Genomic DNA, 23,700 nt, shown 5'->3' on the forward strand with positions numbered 1-23,700 from the left:
CTGAGGATAGATGTCCAGTAGGCGGCTGAGTTCATGAATCTGAGTTCTGGAGAGAGTCCAGGCTGAAGATGTAAGTGTGGAAGCTGTCAGCCTACAACTGGTATGTAATGTTGGGGATGGGGAGAATGTGGGTAGATGAGAAGGGTACCAAGAACAAGCCTGGGAAGCCCCAAGCATGTAGAGATTTGGTAAAATGGAGGTGATGAGCCATCAGTGAGGTTGGAGTGAAACCAGACAAGTGTGGGTCCTTGAAACCTGAGTATTTGGAGGAAGAATTTACTTGGTGAACCATAATGAATCTGCTGGCAAGCTGAGTAACGAAAGCAGGTCATTGGTGACCCCTGTACAAGCCTTGTCCATGGAGTGATGGGGACGAGCATCCAATTGGAGTAAGTTGAGGAGAGAATAAGAAAGATGAGGACACAAAGCAGGTTTGAGAATGGTCAGTTAGTTATTGTTACCCTAGAAAAATACCCGGATTTAGTAGCTTAAAGCGAAGACAACATTTACTTTGCACACAAATCTGCAATTTGGTCAGGGCTCTGCGGGGACATTGTCTGCTCCATTCGGTATCAACTGGGGTGTCTGGGAGGCTGGGCCTGGAGTCACTCACTCACCCACAAGTCTGATGGTTGAGCCTGGCTGACAGCCGGAATCCCTGAATGTGCCTGAGCTTCCTGACAACATGGTGTCTGGGTTCTGAGGGCAAGTCCCGAGAGAGCCAGGCCTAGACCCTATCACCTTTGATGACCTAGCCTTGGAAGTCACATGGTGTCCCTCTGCCCGTCCTCTTCAATGAGGTAGCCACAACGTGCCATTGGGTGGAAGAGAAGGAGAAGTAGACTGCCCCTTGGTGGGAGGAACACGTGACACCAGATCTGTTGCTGTGCCGTTTTTGGAAAACAGATCTGCCACAGAGGGTTTTGTTGTAAGAGAAGCCAAAATTAGGACAGCGGATGGAGGGGATGGCGGACAGGGCCAGTGGATCCAGGGTCCAGAGTGCCGAGGGACCACAATATTTTAAATTTCTTTTTAAGTGTTGTAATTTCTTTCAAAATCAGAAGGATGAATTTAATCCAGTCTGGGCTGGACTGGATTATATCCATCTTTATACCAATGAGTGATCAAATATTTTAAATATTTACGTATGTAATACTTATTTATTCCATATTTATCTTGTGACCCATGAAGGTAAAGTGCGTAGGCCCATGCAGGTGGTAATGGGACCCTGAATGTGGCGTCAGGGCGGGATTTTTGTTGTTTGACTTTGTTTTATTAATGGTGATACTAAAGCTTGTCTTCAGATGGGAATGATCCATTAGAGAAGGAAAATCAGGATGCAGAAGATGCAGAAGAGAAAGGAATCGTTGTGGGGAGGAAGTGCGGAGAGCTGAGCCTAGAAAACTAGTGGAGGACCTGGCAGGCGAGAAACGGGGGAGGGACGCTGCTTCCGCTGAACCAGGATGAGGCAGAGCACGTGGTTCGGATGCAGGGAGTGTGTCCGGCTGTCTGATGTGTCTGAGTCGCTGAAATGAAGCTTGACAGGTCATCAGCTGAATGTGGGAGTGAGTAAAAGGTTTGAGGGTGGGAAGTGTGTGGGATAGTCATCCCAGGGAGGGGAGGGGAGGTCGGCAGGGAGGCGTAAGCAGTTACTTGATGTGTGTGCAGCCAGCGTGACTCTATGATTGCTTCTGTGTTCAGCCTCCTGGGTGCAGACGAGGTGTTAGCACAGTTAGTGGTTAGCTTTAGCCGGGGTCAGGTTTTGCCAAGTGAGCAGTTAGAGGGAGAGAGGGGTGCAAAGGTCAGGGTCATGGCAAGGAAGCGTCAGGTGTGTCAGGCCGTGGGTAAGGACAAGAGGAAAGTGGGATATAAGTGGGGTGACAGATGTTTTAAAAAATACAAGATCGCTCTGGCCAGTTTAGCTCAGTGGATAGCGCATCGGCCTGCAGACTGAAGGGTCCCAGGTTCGATTTCGGTCAAGGGCACATGCCTGGGTTGCGGGCACATCCCCAGTGGGAGGTGTACAGGAGGCAGCTGATCGATGTTTCTCTCTCATTGATGTTTCTGACTCTCTATCCCTCCCCCTTCCTCTCTGTAAAAAAAAAAAAATCAATAAAATATATATTTTTTAAAAAATACAAGATCAATCAATAGGTTGCGAGTCTCAGTGCGGCTGGTGACTTGTTGGAGTGCAGGTGTTAGATACGTGAGCTGGAAGGAGAGGTGATGCTGTTCGAATGTCTCCGAGTGGGGACAGAAGTGCCTGATAGCAAGGCCCAGGAATGGCTCCTAAACTGTGTGCATTGGAAGGACCTGGAGGGCTTAGGAAAACAGGTGGCTGGGCCCACCCCGAGTTCCTGATTCGGTAGGCCAGGTGGGGCCTGGGCATTTGCATGTCTAACAAGCTCCCAGATGCTGCAGCTGCGGGCGGGACCTCAGCGATGGGAGGCCTGTGTGGGATGGAAGGAGAGCTTCTTGGAACTAAGGAGATGAGGATCTTTGAGGCCAGCGTGTGAGATGGTCAGCTCTCCACCTCAGGCTGTCCCTGAGCGATGCTTTGAGACACACGTGAAGTCACTAGTGAATAATGGCAACAAGGATGAGTACATGGAGGGGTGGAGTCGGACATGGCTTCGAAGGGACTGGCATTTTGAGGGGGAAAGAGAAAGGGTGGAAGCAATGCTTACGAGGAAGGAGGAGACTGGCCTTATTCTCCAGACCCTGAGGGGAGGGGACTGTGGGAGAAAACCCACCAGCACTTGGCAGGATGACAGGAAGTGCAGTTCCTACTTCAGGAATGGGGAGGAACGTAGAACAACGGAGAGGTTAGGGACGCATGGAGGCAGAGAGCCATGAGCACCCAATGGGAGGCAGGCGGTGCTACCCCGAAGACGGGCCGTCACTGGAATGACTCCCCCTAAAATCTAGAAAAATCAGTGCTGCGGGTTTTCTGATTTCTTGGAGATATCATTTTTATATTGCATTAAGACAAGCATGGATATATAATTGACTCAAAAACAAATTTGCATACACCTTTAGTATAAAAGTAAGAGGTTTCAGAGATATCTTAAGCCGTGCTCCCAGATCCTCCTCATGTGGAGAGAAAGTAGCAAAGCCTCTAGGTCTTGGAGGGAAGCATTTGTACTTTAAACTGGAAAGTGGGGAACTTCCAAGACTCAAGGGGGCAATCTGTATGGTGCCGGGGACTGATTAGCTTCGGGCGCAGCTGCTCACCTAGAGCCCTTCAAGTTGTAGGTGCTGCTGCTTCTCACTAGGCAGCATGAAGGGGCTGAGCCCAGGAGCCCATGTCTCCCAGATGGGCCTCTCTGGGGCAGTGCGGTGCCCAACCAAAGGGACAGGGAGCGTGTGGGCCATGGAGGGTCTCAGCCTGTCTTCCCAACTGGTCTTCGCTCTCCCCTCCCCTCAGGTTCCTCCCCTTCTCCCTCTTCAGAATCTTCTGGGTGGCTTAGCTGAGTGGTTGACAATACGGAAGAGGAGGGGTGCGGCTGGGGGAGCTTAGCAGGCTGGAGGGAATCTTCTAATGATCTTAGGACGCTTAGCTGACCTGGTTCTGTCCACCTTGTCACCTGCGCCCTATACCGCCCATCATGTTCAGTTGCCCGGGAGATGGTGAAGGGGTTGGCTAAGCTAAGGAAAGGGAGGGAGAGGGCCCTAACCTACGAATCAACCAGCAGCAGCCGGGAGGAGACAGACCCTTGCTCCCTGCCGTTCGGGGGCCAGGATGGGGCAGCAGTTCAGCTGGGAGGAGGCGGAGGCGGCGGGCGAGATGGACGTGGCGGAGCTCCAGGAGTGGTACAAGAAGTTCGTGGTGGAGTGCCCCAGCGGCACGCTCTTCATGCACGAGTTCAAGCGCTTCTTCAAGGTCACAGGCAATGAGGAGGCCACCCAGTATGTAGAGGGCATGTTTCGAGCCTTCGACAAGAACGGGGTAAGGCACCCTGAAGGGGGCACTGGTGGCCCGTCCACTTGGCCCATTTCTCATCCTGGAGCTCAAGGAACAGCCTCTCGGGGGCTCCCAGTTCCCAGTCCTCCTGCTCTTCCTCTCTCTCCCCTCCCCTCACCTTTTCTGTCTCACTCGTTCTCCAAAACTCTCCTCCTCCCTCTCCCATCATTCTGTGCCTTCCCGTCTTCTCTCCCCTCCTCTCCATCTGCACTGTCATCTGACTGTCCCTCTCTCCACTCCTGCTGCTGAAGGTGGGCTGGGCAGCGGGCACACTGTCCAGTCCTCTCTCTGTTTACAGCCAGGGCTTTGCAGCCTGAGGACCTGGTTTCCACCCCCACCCGAGCCCCTGCCACTCTAACGATAAGGAGCAAAAGAGCTGCCCAAATGGGACGAGCGTGTTGGCATAGACCCAGAGCTCCTCCTCTGCTTCTGAGTCAGCAGCAAGCCGGTGAGGGCGTGAGCAAGTTTGTTACTTCAGATTAAATGATGAGAAAACGGGGCCAAAAGGAAGTGAATTCACCTGCCCACGATCATCTACTCAGGGGTCCAGACTCCCAGACAAGTGTGCCTGCCTGGGAGGCAGTTTGTGTTTTATAATGAGAGAAAATTATTTTTTTTAAAGCAGGTCCTATGTCACAAAACTTACTATCCTAAATGTGTCGATCTTCCTTGTTCATCTAAAAATTCAATATAACAATTCAGGAGCCAAAAGAGATTATTTAGCCATGGGCGTAATATAGCTGGGCCCCTTATACCCCATCTCGTCTTACAAATTAGCATATACATTCATCAATTTCTTTTTTCCTTTCTTTATAACTTTTATTTTGATAGGATTTCAAATTTAAGAGCAAGTTGGAGACATTACGCCCTTTATCCCTAAGTATTTCTATGTTTCTTCTAAAAATGAGGTCATTCTTTTAAATAAGCTAATACAATTATTAAAATCAGGAAATTTTGCACTGATATAATTCTATTATCTAATTAACAATCCATATTCAAATTTGGTCAATTTGTGCCGATAATGCCCTTCTGTGCTTTTTTCCTTTTGGTGGTGGGGGGTGATCACTCATTGCATTTACTTGTCCTGTCTCCTTACCCTTTAATTTGGAGCCTTTAATTTCAGCTTTTCTCTGTCTTGTTTGACCCACATTTTAGAATCAGGTTGTGCACTTCTAGCAGAAGGGCCGCAGAAGTGGCCTTTGTCCTCAGTGCCGATGTCAGGGGGCAGGTGACGTTGGTCTGTCCCTTTCCTGGGGTTGCTGACTTCTCCATTTAGTTATGTGGTGCCTCCTGGGTTTCTCCAAGTTACTATTTTCCCTTTGTAATCAGTAAGCATCTTGTAGAGCAGTGATGGCGAACCTTTTGAGCTCGGCGTGTCAGCATTTTGAAAAACCCTAACTTAACTCTGGTGCCGTGTCACATATAGAAATTTTTTGATATTTGCAACCAGAGTAAAACAAAGATGTATATTTTTGAGATTTATTTTATATATTTAAATGCCATTTAACAAAGAAAAATCAACCAAAAAAATGGGTTCACATGTCATAGGTTCGCCATCACTGTGAATATAGAGGGTGCTTAAGACAAAACAAATATCCTGTTGCTCAACGAATTTTCACCGACTGGGTTGGGCATCCGCTGTTGGTTTTCTAACTCCACCATCCCTTCTCGATGGACATTCCGCTGCGAGGAAGAGCTTTCCTAGGAGGTGTGCTAAGTGCCTCTCTCAGGGACTGAGTCTTCTTTCTCTCCTCTTCCCGCTTAGTCTCCATGCCCACAATCTTTATATCAGGGAGTCTCATTTCTGGGCAATTGGTCTGAGATTTCTGGGGCAAATAAAATCAAAAGAGCTCATAGATCTAGGTCACACGTCAAAACCTGGGGTGACAGGAATGGGTGTGGTGGCGACCAGCAGGGATGGCGCACTGGAATGAAGAAAGGGCTGAAGCTCAGATGTCACTTGGGACCCGTATGTCACATGCACTGGGGTCAGGGCTGGTGCACAGGTGCAGCCACTTCAGGGAGAAACGGGGCAGATAACCCCAGAGCCGATCACACGCCTGTCACTTCTGCTCCTGCCGCTTGAGTAGACAGGTGTTTCCATCATCCTGAGCTTCTGGGGTAATTAAGGCTGACAAGGGGAGGGCGGTGCACAGGGATGAGATTAGTCCCAGCCGGAAGCTTCCCAGAAAGGGCCCTGGGGTTCCCGGTAGCCTCGCCGGGGAGACCATTTGTCTGAAAGGGGCTCCTCTAGAACATGCCTCTTGTGGGCAAGGGGTTGGGGGAGGAAGGACCTCTACCCTCAAGGTTCTTCTGGCCGGTCTAATTGTCAAATAGACAGGAGACAGATTAGCAAGAGAAAATAAGCAAATTTAATTCCTCCTCCGGGAACCCCACATACAGGGGAGCCAGAGACTCCGCATGCATGGGCACCGGAGGTTCAGAGACGAAGGGAATGCGGGAACAAGACATCCTGAGCTGGGGATGAGCTAAGGTGCCTTAGGGGCTCACAGGGTCATTGCAGGGTAAGAAGAGCAGATGTTCAGGAAATCGCAATTCGTCCAGCGGTATAGATAGCTCAGAAGAGGTTATCACGGTAATCAATTATGGACAAGGCCCCAAATTCCAGTTCTTCTAGGTAGTCAAGGGAGGGGCAGACATTTCTTTAGGGCCCACATGCAATGAATATTACTCAGCAAGAAAAAGTTGCCTTCAGCCCTAGCCGGGTTGGGTCAGCGGATAGAGCATCACCCTGCAGACCAAAGAGTCCCAGGTTCAATTCCAGGCAAGGGCATATACCTTGGTTGCAGTCTTCTCCCTGCCTGGGCCCTGGCTGGGGCTCGTGCAGGAGGCAACCAATCAATGTGTTTCTCTCACATCGATGTTTCTCTCTGTCCTTCCCACTCTCTTCCACTCTCTCTAAAAATCAATGGAAAAATATCCTCGGGTGGGGATTAAAAAAATAATTAATAAAATAAAAATAACTGGAATTATAAGAAAAAAAAAAGTTGCCTTCAGCCCAGCTGGTGCAGGTCAGTAGTTGAGCATCCACCTATGAACCAGGAGGTCACGGTTTGATTCCGTTCAGGGCACATGCCCGGGCTGTGGGCTTGATGCCCCAGTGTGGGGCGTGCAGGAGGCAGCCCATCAATGATTCTCTCTCATCATTGATGTTTCTATCTCTCTCTCCTTCTCCGTTCCGGTCTGAAATCAATTTTTAAAAATGTATTTTTTAAAAAGCCAATCTTGAAGGATTGCATACTATATGATTCTAACTATACCATTCCCAAAGTGATACTGTCACAGTGATGGGGAACAGATCAGTGTTTGCCAGATGTTACGATTGGGAGAAGAATGTGACTATTAACAAGTGAGTTTGTGTCGAGAATTACTCATATCTACGAATGTGATAAAAATTTCATAAAACTGTACATCTGCAGCCCGGCTGGTGTGGCTCAAGTTGCTGAGCGTCAACCCACGAACCAGGAAGTCACAGTTCAATTCCTGGTCAGGACACATGCTTGGGTTTTAGGCTTGATCCACAGTAGGAGGCAGCCAATCAGTGATTCTCTCTCATCATTAATGTTTCTATCTCCCTCTCCCTTTCTCTCTCTGAAATCAATTTTAAAAAATACATATTTAAAAAAAATTGTTTTTGGAAATTAAAAACCCCCAAAACAAAAAACTATACACCTGCAAAAACAGTACACTAAAGACGAGTGGGGGGTGGGGACCAACAGCCACTGCTAAGAATCTACCCCAAAGAAGCCACCAGAGATGTTAGAGAAATACGTGTGTACAAAGATGCTCATTGTGTGGTGTAAAACCTTGCACCCACGTTCAGAAAGAGGGAGTGTCCAGGGCACCTCAGAAAATGAAAGGTATGATTTTAAATAATTTTGAAGAATGGGACATCTATAATAATAAAAGGGTAATATTGCCCTAACCGGTTTGGCTCAGTGGATGGAGTGTCGGCCTGCGGACTGAAGGGTCCCGGATTCGATTCTGGTCAAGGGCATGTACCTTGGTTGCAGGCACATCCCCAGTGGGGTGTGCAGGAGGCAGCTGATTGATGTTTCTCTCTCACCGATGTTTCTAACTCTCTATCCCTTTCCCTTCCTCTCTGTAAAAAATCAATAAAATATTTTTTTTTAAAAGGGTAATATGCTAATTAGACTGGACCTCCTTCCATATGACCTTCTGGATGAAACCGGGGTTGGAGGGAAGCCCAGTTCCCAGGTGCCTGCCGGCGGCTGGAGGGAAGCCCAGGTCCCGGGTGCCAGAGGAAAGCTGGTGCCAGTAGCAGGGGGAAGGAAGGCCTACTCTTTCATGAATTTCATGCATCAGACCTCTAGTTTTAAAATAAAAATCCAGGAACTGAAACTATACCTACAGTCTGATCTCAATTATGTAGTACACAGTCGGGGGAAAGGGGGCCAGAAGAACTATATAAAAGATACAGAATAAACACTTTAGGTGCTGAGATGGGCTCCTTTTGTTTTCTTCTTGGTTTATTCAGAGGCTTTTATGCTGTTTTCCCCATTTCCTGCCGTGTTCTCCTGTTGCTCACATCTTGCTCACCCAGGCACCCCCATCTGGGGCTGGGACTCCGGGTGGCCTGACCCAATGAGACAGAGGTGCTCTGGGCCGGCAGCACCATTTCTGATTACACAGTCATGGGAATGAGGCACTCCTGGGGAGCTGATGACTCAGGTGTTTGATTTGGAGAGTGTGGTCCCCGCCCTGAAATACGCCCCGTGGAGCTCAGCCTGAGACCCGGGCCCCACTGACCCGCCGCAGCCACCACCAGCAGCCTCTCCCCGCACACTCCTCCAGAGTCACAGCGGGTTCCCCAGCCTCTTGCTCGCTGCTGTTGGAATAATTGTTGCCGTCACATTTCTGCTGGGGGAAAGTTCGGTTTCCTGCTCAGGGTCACCTCGGAAGTGACCTGTGCCCTCCTCCTTCCGCTGGCCCCTTAGTACCTGAGCTCTATCTCCTGCTTCCTGGGTGGGGGTGGGGTGCAGGCCTATCCTTCAGTGTCAAGTCCACGTGGGCCTAGGTGAGCAGGGCTGCACGGCCTGTCCCCTTTCCCTCGGGCACCGAGTGAATGAAAGTGCAAAAGAAATTTTCAATGTGAACACAGCTTTCTAATCTTTCAAAACTACCTTGGTCTCAAATTCACATTAAGTTGATCATTTATTCATTGATTCATAAATGTATTTTTTAATATATTTTTATTAATTTCAGAGAGAAAAGGAGAGGGAGAGAGAGAAACATCAATGATGAGAGAGAATCATCAATTGGCTGCCTCCTGCATGCCCCCTACTGGGGACTGAGCCCACAACCCGGGCTTGTGTCCTTGGCCAGAATCAAACCTGGGACCCTTTAGTCTGCAGGCCGACGCTCCATCCACTGAGCCAAACCAGCTAGGGCAGTGGTTCTCAACCTTCCTAATGCTGTGACCTTTTAATACAGTTCCTCATGTTGTGGTGACCCCCAACCATAAAATTATTTTCATTGCTACTTCATAACTGTAATTTTGCTACTGTTATGAATTGTAATGTAAATATCTGATATGCAGGATGTATTTTCATTGTTACAAATTGAACATAATTAAAGCATAGTGATCAATCACAAAAACAATATGTAATTATATGTGTTTTCCGATGGTCTTAGGCGACCCCTGTGAAAGGGTCATTCGACCCCCAAAGGGGTCGTGACCCACAGGTTGAGAACCGCTGAGCTAGGGCATCCTATCTAATAATATGGGGAATATGCTAATTGACCCTCACACTGTTGCAAAGATGGCAGCACCCACAGCCAATAAGGAGGGAATATGCTAATTGACCATCCTGCCCTCAAAGATGGTGGTGCCCACAGCCAATAAGGAGGGAATATACTAATTGATTGTCCCGCCCTCAAAAGATGGCAGCGCCCACAGCCAATAAGGAGGGAATATGCTAATTGATCATCCTGCCCTCAAAGATGGCAGCTCCCACAGCCACAAGATGGTGGCACCCAGTCCCCTCAGCCTCACTGGGGTGACAGGCATGTGGCAAGGCCAGGCCCGCCCTGGCTGCTCCGCGCGCCTGCCTTCAGAGTCTCCCAGTCCCCTCAGCCTCCCAGCCGCCCAGGGCCGGCCCAAGGTGCAGGCAAGCCTTGAATGGCAGCTACCCAGCCTCCCAGGGCCGCCCGAGGCTCAGGTAACCAGGTGCAGCCGAGGCTTGCGCTGCCGGCAGTGGCAGCAGCAGAGATGTGATGGGGGCATCACCTTCCCCTGATCGCCGGGTTGCCTCCCGCCCCTGAGGGCTCCCGGACTGTGAGAGGGGGCAGGCCGGGCTGAGGGACCCCCTTCCCCCCCAGTGCATGAATTTTCATGCACTGGGCCTCTGGTTTGTAAATATTTATGAGATCCTGACTCTGCAGAAATGGCAATGTGCTAGGCATGGAAGAGAAACAAAAGCAATGTAACCCCTCTCTTGTTTCCAGAGCACACATTAGCTAGGGAACGAGGCTTACTTAGGAAGCAATTGGTGCCAATGCCAGAGTAAGTCCCAAACTGCACAGAATAGGAGGCAGGTGCTGTGAATGTGAGAGGAGGGAGGGATCACTGGCTGAAGTGGTCTGAGAAGGAAGGCTTCCTAGAGGAGGGGACCTTTGAGCTGAGCCTTGAAGAACAGGTAGAACTGGGTGATCATGGAGAGGAAAGGATGCCAGCGTGGAGAACAGCATGAGCAAAGGTGCAGAGGCCAAACGTACTGCAAGGACGAGGCAAAGCCCTGAGCTTGTGGCAGTGGACGGTCCAGAGTAGGTGCCCACCTGTGCCCTGGAGGTGGGCAGTGGACCAGGAGGGCTCACAGCTCCCACTCCCAAAGCAGGACAACACCATCGACTTCCTGGAGTACGTGGCAGCCCTGAACCTGGTGCTGAGGGGCACCCTGGAGCACAAGCTGAAGTGGACCTTCAAGATCTATGACAAAGACCGCAACGGCTGCATCGACCGCCCGGAGCTGCTCGCCATTGTAGAGGTCAGTGCCTGCCCCCTGGTGGTCAGTGTGCATCATAGTGACCGGTCATTCCGCTGTTCGGTCGATTTGCATATTACCCTTTTATCATATAGGATTCTCTTTTCCTCTCTGAATCTCCATTTTCCTCCATAAGTAGTGTCGAGATCATCACAGTGCCATCCACATCCCTCATTAGAGGGCTTTTGTTTTTTTTTAAGACTTGTGTTTTGTGCTTTTGGAGTTTTTTGGTGGTTTTTTCTTTTTTTAATCCTCATGCTTTTATTGATTTGAGAGAGAGAGAAACAGAGAGAGACAAGAGAGAGAGAAACGTTGACGTGAACGTGAAACATGGATGTGCTGCTTCCTGCACGTGCCCAGACAGGGTATCTAACCCACAACCTGGGCACGCGCCTGCCCTGTCAGTGCGCGGGAGGGAGGATGCTCCAGCCAGCTGAGCCACACCCACCAGGGCTCATTAGAGGTTTTGGGTTTCATCTTTGGGGCTCACGATGGAACCACAGGTGGCATCGGGGTGGGGCGGCATGTGTGGTCAGGATCCCCAGTTGCCAGTAGGCCAGTGGGACCCGGAGGCACATCAGTGTTGGTTTGGACCTGGGTCCTGTGGGCCTCGGACGGATGCACAGCTGGGGAGCAGCGCTGGGGAAAGGGTGCGGGCACGTGGGTTGGGGGAGGGGCAGAGTTTGTAGGGCCGCCCACCCCCTTATGCCTCTGGGCTTCCTCCACAGGCGATTTACAAGCTGAAGAAAGCCTGCAGGGTGGAGGGGGAGGCCGGGCAGCAAGGCCAGCTGCTCACGCCCGAGGAGGTCGTGGACCGGATCTTCCTCCTGGTGGATACGAACGGAGACGGTAGGAGGGGCAGAGGTGGTGGCCCACCCGTAGCGCCCCCACTGCCTGGCCGTGTGACCTGGGCAGACCCCTCCACCTCTCAACTGGTGTCCTCATCTGCGAGCGGGGTGTGCAGAGGACGCCAGGAAACAGCGAAGGGTGTCTCTAGCCCATGACGTTTGTAAGAGCCAGTAAGACTCCTGTGGAGTGGTTGGTGGAGGCCGGGCCAGCGAGAGGGTGGGAGCTTTGGAGACGGGCAGATGGATGGTAGGATGGCACGTGATCTCTCAGCCTGGTCTGGAAGCAGGAGATAATGGCTGGGAGGACGAAGTGGGTAATAAAGCCCAAGGCTGTGCAGGGAGGCAGTTGCTGGGAACATGCCCAGAAGAGCCCTCCAGACCATGCCCAGGGCTCCACGGGCAAAGGAACACTTCAGTTCATTCGCGAAGAAGTCCCTTTAGAAAGCCTGGAAGGCTCCAGGAGAACCTGGAGCATCCCAGGCGCTGGGCTTAGGCTCCTGTGTGAGAGCTGCAGGCCCCCTGGGGAGAAGACCTCTCCTCTGCCCCTCCTCTCCTCTCCCCTGCCCCCTGCCCCGTCTCTCCCGTCTCCCGCAGGCCCATCTCTCCCTCCCCTCTCTCAGGCCAGCTGTCTCTGAATGAGTTCATCGAAGGTGCCCGCCGGGACCAGTGGGTGATGAAGATGCTGCAGATGGACGTGAACCCCGGCGGCTGGATCTCCCAGCAGAGGCGGAGAAGTGCCATGTTCTGAGTCCACAGGCCCCTCCCAGACTCCAGGCTCAGCAGGTGTCCGGAGCAGTGTGGGGGGCGAGGGGCGGGGTGCTGGCTCAGCCCCCTCATGCCCACTCAGCTTACCCCCTTCAGCTGCTCCTGGGCTGGACAATGATGAGGCTCCCACAAATCCCTACAGGGTTCTTAGCTGGAAGCAGGGCACACGGAGGGGTGGGGTCCCAAAGGCCACACTAACAATGAGAATGCCTAGGAGGTAGGGCCTGAAAGTGTTGAGTCTGAAGAAAAGATGCATCTGCTGTGTGTGATGGGGGGGGCGTAATTATGTCCCCCCAGATCCTGAGGCGTGTTCACAGAGGGCGCTCACCTCCTCCCCAGTTGCCCCCACCTGGGTACCTGTGGGGAAACTGGCGAGGCAGGCTGGGCTCTCCCGCCCTCAGAGGGCCTGCCGTGCTGCTCCCCCAGCCCCCGCTGCACCCCACCCCTCTGCTCCCCTCCCTACCCCTGGTCCCCACGTTTGCCTCTCCACCGCCCTCCCCAGCATGGCCCTCCCACGATTCCCATGATTCCCAGCCACGAGCTCAGCACGTCTCCTTAGCGAAGGGAGACACCTTCCCTGCCTCTGGGGAGAACTGGGGGCCTGACGACCTGGGTTCTAGGTCAGACTTTGCCTCCACCTGCTATGTGACCCCGACGGCCATTTCTCCTCCGACCTCGGTTACCTGGTCTGCACTGTGAGCGGGACTGGACTACACCAGCAGTTTTTAGATGATTATTTTTTAGATTTTGAATTATTTTTGTTATACAAATTCTGTGCACAACCCCGATGTAGAAACTAGATTAAAAGGGAGGTGCTCTGGTTGAAGCGGGCTGAGTGACTCAGACCCCTCCCACCGCTGGAGCCAGAGGCACCTCTGAGAACGCGAGGCTGGTCAGTGTTACCCAGCGTTACCCACCTAAAGTGGGACCTGGAGACACGCTCGCTTTACCGTGAAGAGGTATGTCTTTATGCTGATGCACGAAAAATAAAACCAACCTGCTGAACCCGTGGTTTCCTAGGTCTGATATTCATATAAAGGCTCCTATAGAAATAAATTTTAGGTGAAAAATGGCTGATTTAAAAAAAGTAATAGCCCTGACTGGTTTGGCTCAGTGGATAGAGCGTTGGCCTGCGGACTGAAGGGTCCCGGGTTCGATTCTGGTCAAGGGCATGTACCTTGGTTGCGGGCACATCCCCAGTAGGGTGTGTGCAGGATGCAGCTGATCGATGTTTCTCTCTCATCGATGTTTCTGACTCTCTATCTCTCTCCCTTCCTCTCTGTAGGAAATCAATAAAATATATATATTTTTTAACAAGTAATAATCCAGGTGGGACACAGATAGGCCCCAAATCATGAAGGTGGTGTGTGGATGACGATGGGAAACGTCCTTATTCTGTCCAGATACCCTCCCAGCTCTGACCTTCAGGATTTCCCAACAGGCAGCCACCAGAGAACAAAAGTGCCAGCTCCCAGTGTTTCCAGGCTGCCCGCATTGACCTTCACCATCCCTCCACGTCCGTGCTCAGGCCCTGGCTGGCTTCCAAGGGATGGACAGGATGGGTGTGAGCAAAATGCACCCTCTCACCACCCCCCCCCCCCAGGAGGGCTCTGCAACCAGGGGCTTCACTTCCCTCTCCCCCTTTTCTCCCTCCCGCTGCATTTTTATTAACTCCATGCACCTCCCCTCCACACACACACACACACACACACCCATCGAAGTGAAGACTCAAAGCCCAGAAGACAGAGCATCTTGAAAATGAGCACAACTGCTTCAGCCTGTCTCTCCCACGTCCTCGGACAGGTTTTCCTAAAGTTGGGGTGCCCACAGAATGGGCAGGAGGCCCACCCGGAACAGGTTGCCCCACTTCCCAACTGATGCCAGGTGTCCTGCAGCAAGAGAGATAGACGGGAGGCCAGGGATGGCCCGGCCGCCTCAGTGAGTCACAGAGCTGTGGGGCCCAGGCCGCAGGCACCGCATGCCACCAAGTAGCCAGCAAGGCAGTAGGAGGTTCGCACGGTCACTTCTGAGTAAATACGGATTTCCTCTGGATAATCGAGGACTTTCTATAATACCACCTCACCCTCCTTCACTGCTTTGGCCAACATCCGACTCAAGCATCCCTTCCCACGGGGTGTGAACGCGCGCACGTGTGGCTGTCATTGGGTCATGATTCGGATCTGCACTCGCATCCAAACACTCCATCCTCATCTCCTTGGTAGCGCTGTAACCTCTTGAAGGGGGTGTCCCCCTACGCCCCACAACTGGGGCTCTTGGAGGTGCTCCCTAAAAATGGATATGACGACCCCTTATTGTTTCAAATTTGGTAAAATGTAAATCCTAAGAGACACCCCCAATTTACACCTAAGAAAACTCCTCCCCATGTCACACCGTCCCCACATGGGACACAAACACATCACACAGCATGCACCCTCCAACCTCCCCCGCACATCACCTTCTCCACATGCAACCCCAACTCCTCTCTCACGTTCAAAGTCAAGGGCCACCTCTGTGAGGCTGTCTCTGAGTTCAACTCACTCTCAGTTTCCTGTGCCCCTGCAGGAGTCCATTCATAGCTTCCCTTAGCACATCATCATAATAAAAGGCTAATATGCAAATGGTCATCACATCGTGATGTATGACAACCGATCAGCAGGGACCTGAGGCTGCGTGGTGCCTGGCCGGGGCGGAGGACCTCAGGCCGTGCCCCCCGCCCACCAGGGCTTGACGAGGGACCTGAGGCTGTGCCCCCCACCTGGCGCCAGGCCAGGGAACCTGAGGCTGCACCCCCCCCCCCCCGGCCCAGCAGGGCTTGATGGGGGACCTGAGGCTGTGCCCCCCGCCTGGTGCCAGGCCAGGGGACCTAAGGCTGTGCCTCCCGCCTGGCAGGGCTTGATGGGAGTGGGGCCGGCCGGGTCTGGGTCTCCTGTGATTTTGAAGCACGTGCAGGTGGGCAGGGACTTGTCTCTGGGTCCTGCGGACACCCCAGACTCTGACAGGAGGAAGATTTTCATATACATTTTACTAATTTTCTTTCATCTCTGACACTTCCATTATAGAGAAAGGGCAAATAGCAATATTAAAATATTTCCTCTAATTAATTCCCTTTTAATGTGAATGAATTTCATGCAGCGGGCCACTGGTTTTATTATAACGAACTTAGCCTGTGAGTTCCTTGAAGATGAGGAGGCTCCTCTTCCCTGCACATCTAACATCTAGCCTTAGTACATAGTAGGTGCTCAATAAATGCTGTGGAGTAGGAGGGGCAAATCCATGCAAAGCACACAGGACAGCTTGGTGGTCCTGGGGCTCCTTGCAGCACCAGGATGGAGGCTGCGGCCACAGGCCCTGGAGGGTTCCATCAGATCAGCCTCGCGCTTCCATGTCTAGAGAGTGGGCCTGCAAAAGCTCAGGGGGGAAGCTGGGGAGGTGCCAGACGGGCAGAGGGCTGCCGGGTGCCCCCAGCAGGAAGCAGTCACCACCAGCTGAGTCACACAGAGGTTCAGCAACTGTGCTTCACCGTCCCCACCTCCGGACCCCCACCCTGGCCCTGCGCTACCACCGTGCAGCCCAGCGCGGGGAGCTGAGCCCTGAGTTCGGTAGACTATCTAGTATAAAAGCAACAATGGCGACACCAGCACCATCACCAGAACCGCCACACACCCCGCCCCACGCAGAAGCATCTGGGGGCCGGTTCAGCCGGCTGCCTCAGCCGCCCCGCCCCCGGCCCCCTCCTGGTCCTGCTCCCCGTTCTGGAGCCTGCGCACAATGCTGGTGAGGTCCAGGCTCCGCGTCAGCGTGTCCAGGAGCATCCGGTCCTTCTGGACGCCCTCCATGAACTCCTCCAGGGACAGCTCCCCTGGTGGCCAGAAAGGGAGTCACGGGAGGAGGGGTTGTCTCCTTGGCAGCACTGCACCAGGGCCCAGAGCTGGAGTCTCTCCAGGGGCACAGGCCTCTGCTGGGGACGCAGCGGTGAGGGGGGCAGGCAAAGAAGCCAGAGAGCAAGGTCTGGTCCAGGAATCCCTCACACCCGGGTCTGTGGCTGGGACCCTCCACCCTGGGGACCCCTCCCCGGGGGACCCCTGCCCCGGCCTCCTCACCATCCCCGTTGACATCGATCCTGGAGAACACCGTGTCGGTAAACTCCTCCGCACTCATGGCCGAGTCGCTGCAGGGGTTAATGGCTCGGATGGCCTGGGGGGAGGAAGAAGTGAGAGGGCCCCTCCTGACTCAGCCTCGCTGGTCCGGAGGGGGCTGCAATGGGGAGTGGAGGCAGAGCTGGGACTCAGGAGCGTAGTCAGTCTCTTGGGACACAGGAGGAAACTGAGGCCCAGAGAGGGGAAGGAACGTGAGGGTCAGAGCTGCCACCGGGACCCTCCCTTCCATCCTGTCCCCTGCAGGGATAACAGCCCTGCCCACTGAAGACCCAAACCCGCCTAAGCCCCAGGCCAGCCCTCTGCACCTGGCGTTACCCGGATGATGGTGAGCAGCTCGTCGCGGTCGATGCATCCGTTGCCATCCACGTCGTAGAGCTTGAAGTACCAGCGCAGCTTCTGCTCCACCTTCCCCTTGAGGACCAGGCTGAGCGCCGCCACGTACTCCATGAAGTCGATGTAGCCGTCCTGGGCGGGGGGAGGCAGCCTTGAGCCCTCTCCCACCCCTCCCGAGGCCCTCCCCCTTGGTGCCCACCCCATCTGTCCTGGCCGCCCAGAGCCCGCCGGCCCGCCCCAGAGGCTTTGGTCCACTCTGACAAGCTACGCCCCCTCCCCCCTCTCCCCCCCCACCCCCCGCTGGGCTGCGAGTGGCACTTGGGTTGTAGCTGTCACTGCTGCTTCCCTGTGCTTCTCAGACTCGAGCCCTTCTGGCGGCTTGTGGGTCGGAGAAGAGATGTGAATTCCCAGGGGTGGGTGGGGGCTGGGTGAGCTTCTCCCAGCTCGCTGAGGGCAGGAGGTAGATGTGGAGGCAAAGGTTCAAACCGCGATTTTTCCTTCTGTGAGAATCCTGGCGGTGCCTGCCTCTGTGGGATCATCGTGGGGTTACAGGAGTACATGTACGGACAGCACTCACCGCCTGGCACGGAGTGAGCGCTCAGGGAATGCTAGCTGTCATTATCACCGCTACTGGAAAGAGACCGCTGTGCTGTCAGGAGGTGTGTCCGGCAGCAACACATCCGGCAGGACGTTGTGGGGTCACAGGACAGCAGCACCCACTCTGCTGGGCCCAGGGCAGGGGGTTGGGGGGGCGGTGCTTGGGTAGCTTCCTGAGGGAGCCGAGGCCCTCATCGGCTCTTGGAGAGGTTGGCCATGGGGGGAGGGGGTGGCACAGACATTCCTGCAGGACATTTCTTTAGGCTCCCCCGAGTGTTCACCTGCTGACCATCTGCCGGCCCTGCCAGTCCTACCAAGTTCTCTGCCCACCTCCCCCCAAACCGAGTGAGGCTGGTGAGGGAAGCCTATCTCGCAGGCAGGCTGCGCCTGGTAAGGGCAGGAGCACTGGGTCAGACACATGGACTCGGAGTCCAGCCCCCACTCCTCTACTCACAGCCAGGACTCGGGGTCCAGCCCCCACTCCTCTACTCACAGCCAGGACTCGGGGTCCAGCACCCACTCCTCTACTCACAGCCAGGACTCGGGGTCCAGCCCCCACTCCTCTACTCACAGCCAGGACTCGGGGTCCAGCACCCACTCCTCTACTCACAGCCAGGACTCAGAGTCCAGCCCCCACTCCTCTATTCACAGACAGGACTCGGGGTCCAGCCCCCACTCCTCTACTCACAGCCAGGACTCAGAGTCCAGCCCCCACTCCTCTATTCACAGCCAGGACTCGGGGTCCAGCCCCCACTCCTCCGCGCACAGCCAGGACTCGGGACCAGGCAGTCGCTGAGAAGCATGAGGAGCTCTTTCACAGGCAGAGCTGCCTCGTTGGGTAGTGAGCTCCCTGCCACTGGAGTGCGCACGCAGAAGCTAGGGCAGTTACCAGGGATGTGGCAGGAGCTGGGCCGGCCGGCCTCTGAGACCCGGCTCTGTGCTGGCCTTTGGCCGTAGGCGAGGCCTTAGCCACGGTGAGCCCACAGAGAGGACTGTAATCACAGTGAACGTCCGTGTGCTGCCCCATGTCCCAGGGGATTCGCACATCTGCCTCCCAGGACCGCTGTGGAGCGAGGCCGGAGGCTCGGAAACACTGAGGAGGCTTCCTCTGCGGGGACTCGGGGTGAGGGTGCCTTTGCTTTTCGTTTTTATCTCTCCGTGTTGTTGGACACTTTACAACGTGCTGTATGACTTGTGCAATTTGTTGTTGTTGTTTAATGGCTACAAAGGATCGATGGAGGATCAATGGAAAGATATGGGCTTTGCTTTCAGAAAGCCCTAACCGCGTGGCAGGAGAGGGGTGACCTCGGACGAGCACAGCACCCGGCCGCCTGGAGGCGCAGTGTCCTGGCTCTGAGGCGGCAGTGGCGGTGTGCCCGCTCCCAGACCGTGCGGTGGCTGCATCAGAATGACACCCAACAAGCTCGCTGCTTCTTAGTGCTTCCTGCGCTGAGCGTTTTACTCGTTTCGCTCATTTAACCTCACAACCGCTCCCCGGAGCTGGGAGTTTTGTCCCCGTTTTCAGCTGAGAAAGCTGAGGCTGAGAGAGGTTAGGCCGCACAGCCAGGGGGTGACAAGTGCTTGCCTGGAACCTGGGCCTCCTCGTCCCACCCGGCGCTCAGACGCGGGCATGGAAAGTTCACGCTGGTTTGGACGCACCGGTGTGACTGCCAGGCCCAGCCAAGCCCTCGAAAAACTTTGAGATAAGCAAAGCCTATGTGTGTCCCCCGGGTCCCACTCCCACTCACTCTGCTATACCCCCAACCCTGCTCTCCCAGCACAGCGCCCTCCCCTAACGCAGGGGCCGGCAGACACTTTCTGTGAAGGGCCCAATGGCAAATATTTCCGTTTTGACAAAAGGTAGCCGCTTGGGTGTGGTGTGTTCATCTGTAAATGTAGGCCCACGGGCCATGCTTGCACACCCAGCTCTAACTCCCCTCTGTATCAATGTCCTAGCCAACCTGCTCGCCTGCCCTGTACTCGGGACAATGGGACTCAGACCATCGGTGTCCATGAGGCACTTGAGATGTTACAAGATGCTCTTCACATAAATAGCTATGTTTTTAAATGAATGTTAGTGTGAGATATAAAACGAGCCATAAACTCGTGAGTTCGCATACATCCATTCACTCAGATAACAAATCCCTAGGAAGTACCCACTGCGCCCCAGGCACTGATTTTAAACACTCCCTGCCCTCACGGAGCTCACATTCCATTGGGGAGACAGACATAAGCAGAGTGGCTAAATGCTGCTCAATATCATGCGTTAGAAGACAAGACGTGCTCTGGGGCGGGACTGGGAAATGCAGGGGTGGGGCTGCTCCCAGTAAAATAGGGTTTGAAGCAGGAGGTCAGGGCAGGAGACATCTGAGCAGAGACTGGTCGCAGGGGAAGGTGTGAGCCAAGCAGCACCAAAGCCCTAAAGTGGGGGGACGGGCGTTGGTGGCATAATCGAGGAAGTCAGGTTTGGGACAGACCAGGTGGTGGTTGCATGTGACAAGGATTAAAAGAGGGCATATGCATGACTCGGGTTGGTGGGTTGCCCCTGCCTGGTGTCGCACGTGGGATTTTAGAGGGTCCTTATGGAGACATGTCTTACCCCCAAGGATTTCCTTAGTACGTGGGAAGCTGAGCTATTTTGGGGCACTGGGTGTGGGTATTGAGGCTCTTCCCCGCCCGCTCAGGAATCACGGCTGCTTCTGGGAGAGTTGGGAGGCCCAGCGTCCTGATGCCACCCCTCAGGTCTCCATGCCCCAGGCTCCCGTACTCTGCTCCCTTGCGCCCCCTCGGGAAAGCCCTCATGATGCTGCCCTTGAGGCTGGGACTCAAAGATCATAATCTGCTTTGGCCCCTTGACCCCAAGAATTAGCGAGTTTTAAATAGCTCTGAGCCCAGCTTTCCCTAGAAGCCCCGCCCACAGTGGTGTTCGGCTCTCTGGGCGGTGAGAGGAGCTGGGAGGGCTCCGGCAGCCTCTCCCCAGCGAGCGGTGGACACACGGCAGGGCACCCTCACATCTCACCTTTCCAGCGAGCTCCAGCCGGGTGGGGACCAGCCAGGGTGGGAAGACCCGCTCTGGGTTCTCCCACTACTACACCCTGACCGAATTGCTCCAAATAAATGCAAGATTTGCTATTGAAAACTAACAAACATCCTAACTAACGCTCCGACGTCCGTGGCAGGTACAGGTGACTAAGCTGAGGCTGAGGGGCAGAGAATGGGTTCAAGGTCACCCAGCTGATAAAAACTAGGAGCCCAGCCAAAACTGGTTTGGCTCAGTGGATAGAGCGTCGGCCTGCGGACTGAAAGGTCCCGGGTTCGATTCTGGTCAAGGACATGTGCCTGGGTTGCGTGCACATCCCCAGTGGGAGATGTGCAGGAGGCAGCTGATCGATGTTTCTCTCTCATCGATGTTTCTGACTCTATCTCTCTCCCTTCCTCTCTGTAAAAAATCAATAAAATATATTAAAAAAAAAAAAGAAAGAAAACTAGGGGCCCAGACTCACGGGGCCTAACTCCTTTGTCAGTGTGCCCTCTAGCTTGTCCGGAAGGCTTCACCCAGTGCGCCCAGGTGGTTCCTTGAGGAGACGTACAAGTTGACTCACTTGAGAAAGGGAACTGAGGTCACTGGGTATTTTGGAATTGGAGTGGCCTGGATTCCCCAGTGGCCAGGCAGCCCTGCCTGTGCCCACAGACCATCACAGGTGACCCCAGTAACGTGGGTCTGCCCATCCCAGACCAGCCGGGGGTTGGACCCTCCTCACCCTGCTCTCTACTCCCCGCCCCTCCTTCTGCAACCTTGTGAGCCTCTGTGCAAAATCACTGCATGCGGCATCAAGCACTTAGTAGGTGCTCAGTGACTGTCTGGGAAGTGTTCACACTCGTTCTGGAGTAAATCTGAATGTGCGTGTGGGAGGCAAAGGGAGCCATTCCGCTCCGTCTGCGAGGACCCTAACCTGGGACCTGTCTGCCTTCCCCTGGGGAGCCGGGGCAGGGATGGTCCGCGCCCTTCCGCACCCAGTGCCTGGCTCTCAGTAGGTGCTCAGCGAGTGTGAGACCAATGTCCCTAATGTGGGCATTCAACCTCCCAGGTAAACAAAGACCTGTGTAAATGAAGCCCTCCTCAGCAGACCCTGCTGTTCTCACATCTGCCCCCGCCCCCCAAAGCTGATTGGGGCTCCCTCCATCACCCCACACCCAAGCCCCTGCTCACTTTGTTGAAGTCAAAGGTCTCAAACATCTGCTCCACATACTGGCTGGTCGACGGGCTCAGGTTCTTGAGGCCAAAGAACTGGCGGAACTCGTAGAGGGTGAGCTGGCCCGAGGGGCACTCGGTCATGAACTTCTTGTACCACTGGTGGCACTCGGTGCTGCTCAGCTCTTCCACCGACTTACCCTCCATCACGTTGCCCATCGTCCAGGCCTGCGGAGGCGGACGCCTGAGATGAACCAGCCCTGTGCCCCACTCGCCCTGCACAGGGCGGCTTGGCTTTTCAGACCTGGGCCCTCCTGGCTCACAGGCTGAGTGCTGCAGATCTGAGCAAGGAAGGAGCTGATGAACCGGTTCAGGGAAATGTCGGGAGGAGGTGAGCAGGAGAGGAAGGTAATGGGGCTGAGCAAGCCCACACCCAATCCAGGAGATGCCAGAGAACCGGGTACAAGCCCCCACTAAGTCCTTGCCGGCTGCTCCCGGGGGAGAGGAGTGAAAATAGAACAGGCCTTGGAGGAGGGAGGCCCAGGATTACAGCCTTGAGCTGGAGATGAGAGGATTTCCTTACCCAGTGGGCAGTCTCCTTATCCCTTCTTACAGGACAGAGCGGGTGGCAGCCGGCAGCTGTTCTGATCCTGTGACCTCCACTCCCTTCCCGTCCTCTTTTGGGTGGGCTCCTTCCTCGGACACGGAGTGGAGGTACATTGAAATAGAGCGGTTCCCCCTCCAGAGCTGGGCCCGCTAGGGGCTCTTGGCAGGGCTGCTGCGTACAGTTACCAGGCTGTGCACTGTGCTTGGCCTCACAACTGAGGGGTTCCAGTCCCTGCATGATAGCTCACATGTGAGAGCACTTGAGTGATGCAGACTGTGGGCTTCAAGACGAGTCGGAAGCAGCCAGTGGAGGGAACGCCCTCCTACAATACCCTGCACGAGCCTTATAGCCATGCACACACACTCACTGCTCCTGTCCTTGCCACACTGTCATGTTCCCAGAGGCTGCATCTTCCCATCCTGGGAGGCTCGAATTCAACCCTGCATCTGACACCATCCCCTTCCCAGTGGCCTGGGGAGTGTGTGTGCATGAGCGAGAGGCGGGCACACGTATGCATGGGTGAGCTGCTACCTGCTGGTCCTGGGAAGCTCCCAGGCCAAGCCGCAGGGCCCATCTGTGCAGCAACAGCTTTCTCTGACCCTAGTGGGATGTTCTCTGGCCATAGACTAACAGCGGTTCATTATGGAGCCAGCACCCAGGTGCACTTAAGCTGGATGCTGCCGGGGAAGTCCGGCTCTGCCCCTCCCCGACTTGCCCCTCCTCTACGCGGGGACCATGCCTGTCCCCTACCTCAGCCAGAGGGAACCAGCACCCACATTCCTGCTTCCCCAGCAGCACTCGGACCGTGTCCAGGTTGGGCACTGGTAACTAGCACAGAAGTGTTTTTTACACGTGAGGAAGGGGTGCCTTGTGGGGGTGGTTTGTTACCTCAGCTCATCTGCCCTCTCCTGGCTGATACAACAAAGACTGTCATTTTAAATGCTGCACAGGCCAGCCAGTATGGCTCAGTGGTTGAGTGTCAACCTATGAGCCAGGAGGTCACAGTTCAATTCCCGATCAGGGCACATACCCAGGATGTGGGCTCGATCCCCAGTGTGGGGCGTGCAGGAGGCAGCCGATCAATGTTTCTCTCTCATCATTGATGTTTCTATCTCTCTCTCCCTCTCTCTTCCTCTCTGAAATTAATAAAAATATATTTTTAAATATATTTAAATAAATAAAGAAATACTGCACAAATGCCACGAGTCTTTC

The 23,700-nt window shown here is 54.2% G+C and overlaps 2 protein-coding genes across 2 annotated transcripts; one reads left to right on the forward strand and one right to left on the reverse strand.

Annotated features, from left to right (window-relative positions):
* Positions 1–3,742: 3,742 nt before the first annotated feature.
* On the forward strand, positions 3,743–13,597 carry GUCA1B (guanylate cyclase activator 1B). Its single transcript, XM_070419386.1, has 4 exons — positions 3,743–3,949; positions 10,843–10,992; positions 11,718–11,838; positions 12,458–13,597. The coding sequence occupies exons 1-4, from the start codon at positions 3,743–3,745 to the stop codon at positions 12,583–12,585; spliced, it is 606 nt and encodes a 201-aa protein (XP_070275487.1). The 3' UTR covers positions 12,586–13,597.
* A 2,700-nt stretch (positions 13,598–16,297) lies between these two features.
* Positions 16,298–22,100, reverse strand: GUCA1A (guanylate cyclase activator 1A). The gene is made up of 4 exons (XM_070419387.1): positions 21,900–22,100; positions 17,075–17,224; positions 16,703–16,796; positions 16,298–16,461 (listed from the first exon to the last, which is right to left on the reverse strand). Exons 1-4 carry the CDS (start codon positions 22,098–22,100, stop codon positions 16,298–16,300), a joined length of 609 nt encoding a protein of 202 aa, XP_070275488.1.
* Positions 22,101–23,700: the final 1,600 nt, after the last annotated feature.

This window comes from Myotis yumanensis, unplaced genomic scaffold (genome assembly GCF_028538775.1).
Source record: "Myotis yumanensis isolate MYYU_CA2020_CCGP unplaced genomic scaffold, mMyoYum1.0.hap1 SCAF_6, whole genome shotgun sequence".
In the NCBI taxonomy this organism is placed as follows: Eukaryota; Metazoa; Chordata; class Mammalia; order Chiroptera; family Vespertilionidae; genus Myotis; species Myotis yumanensis.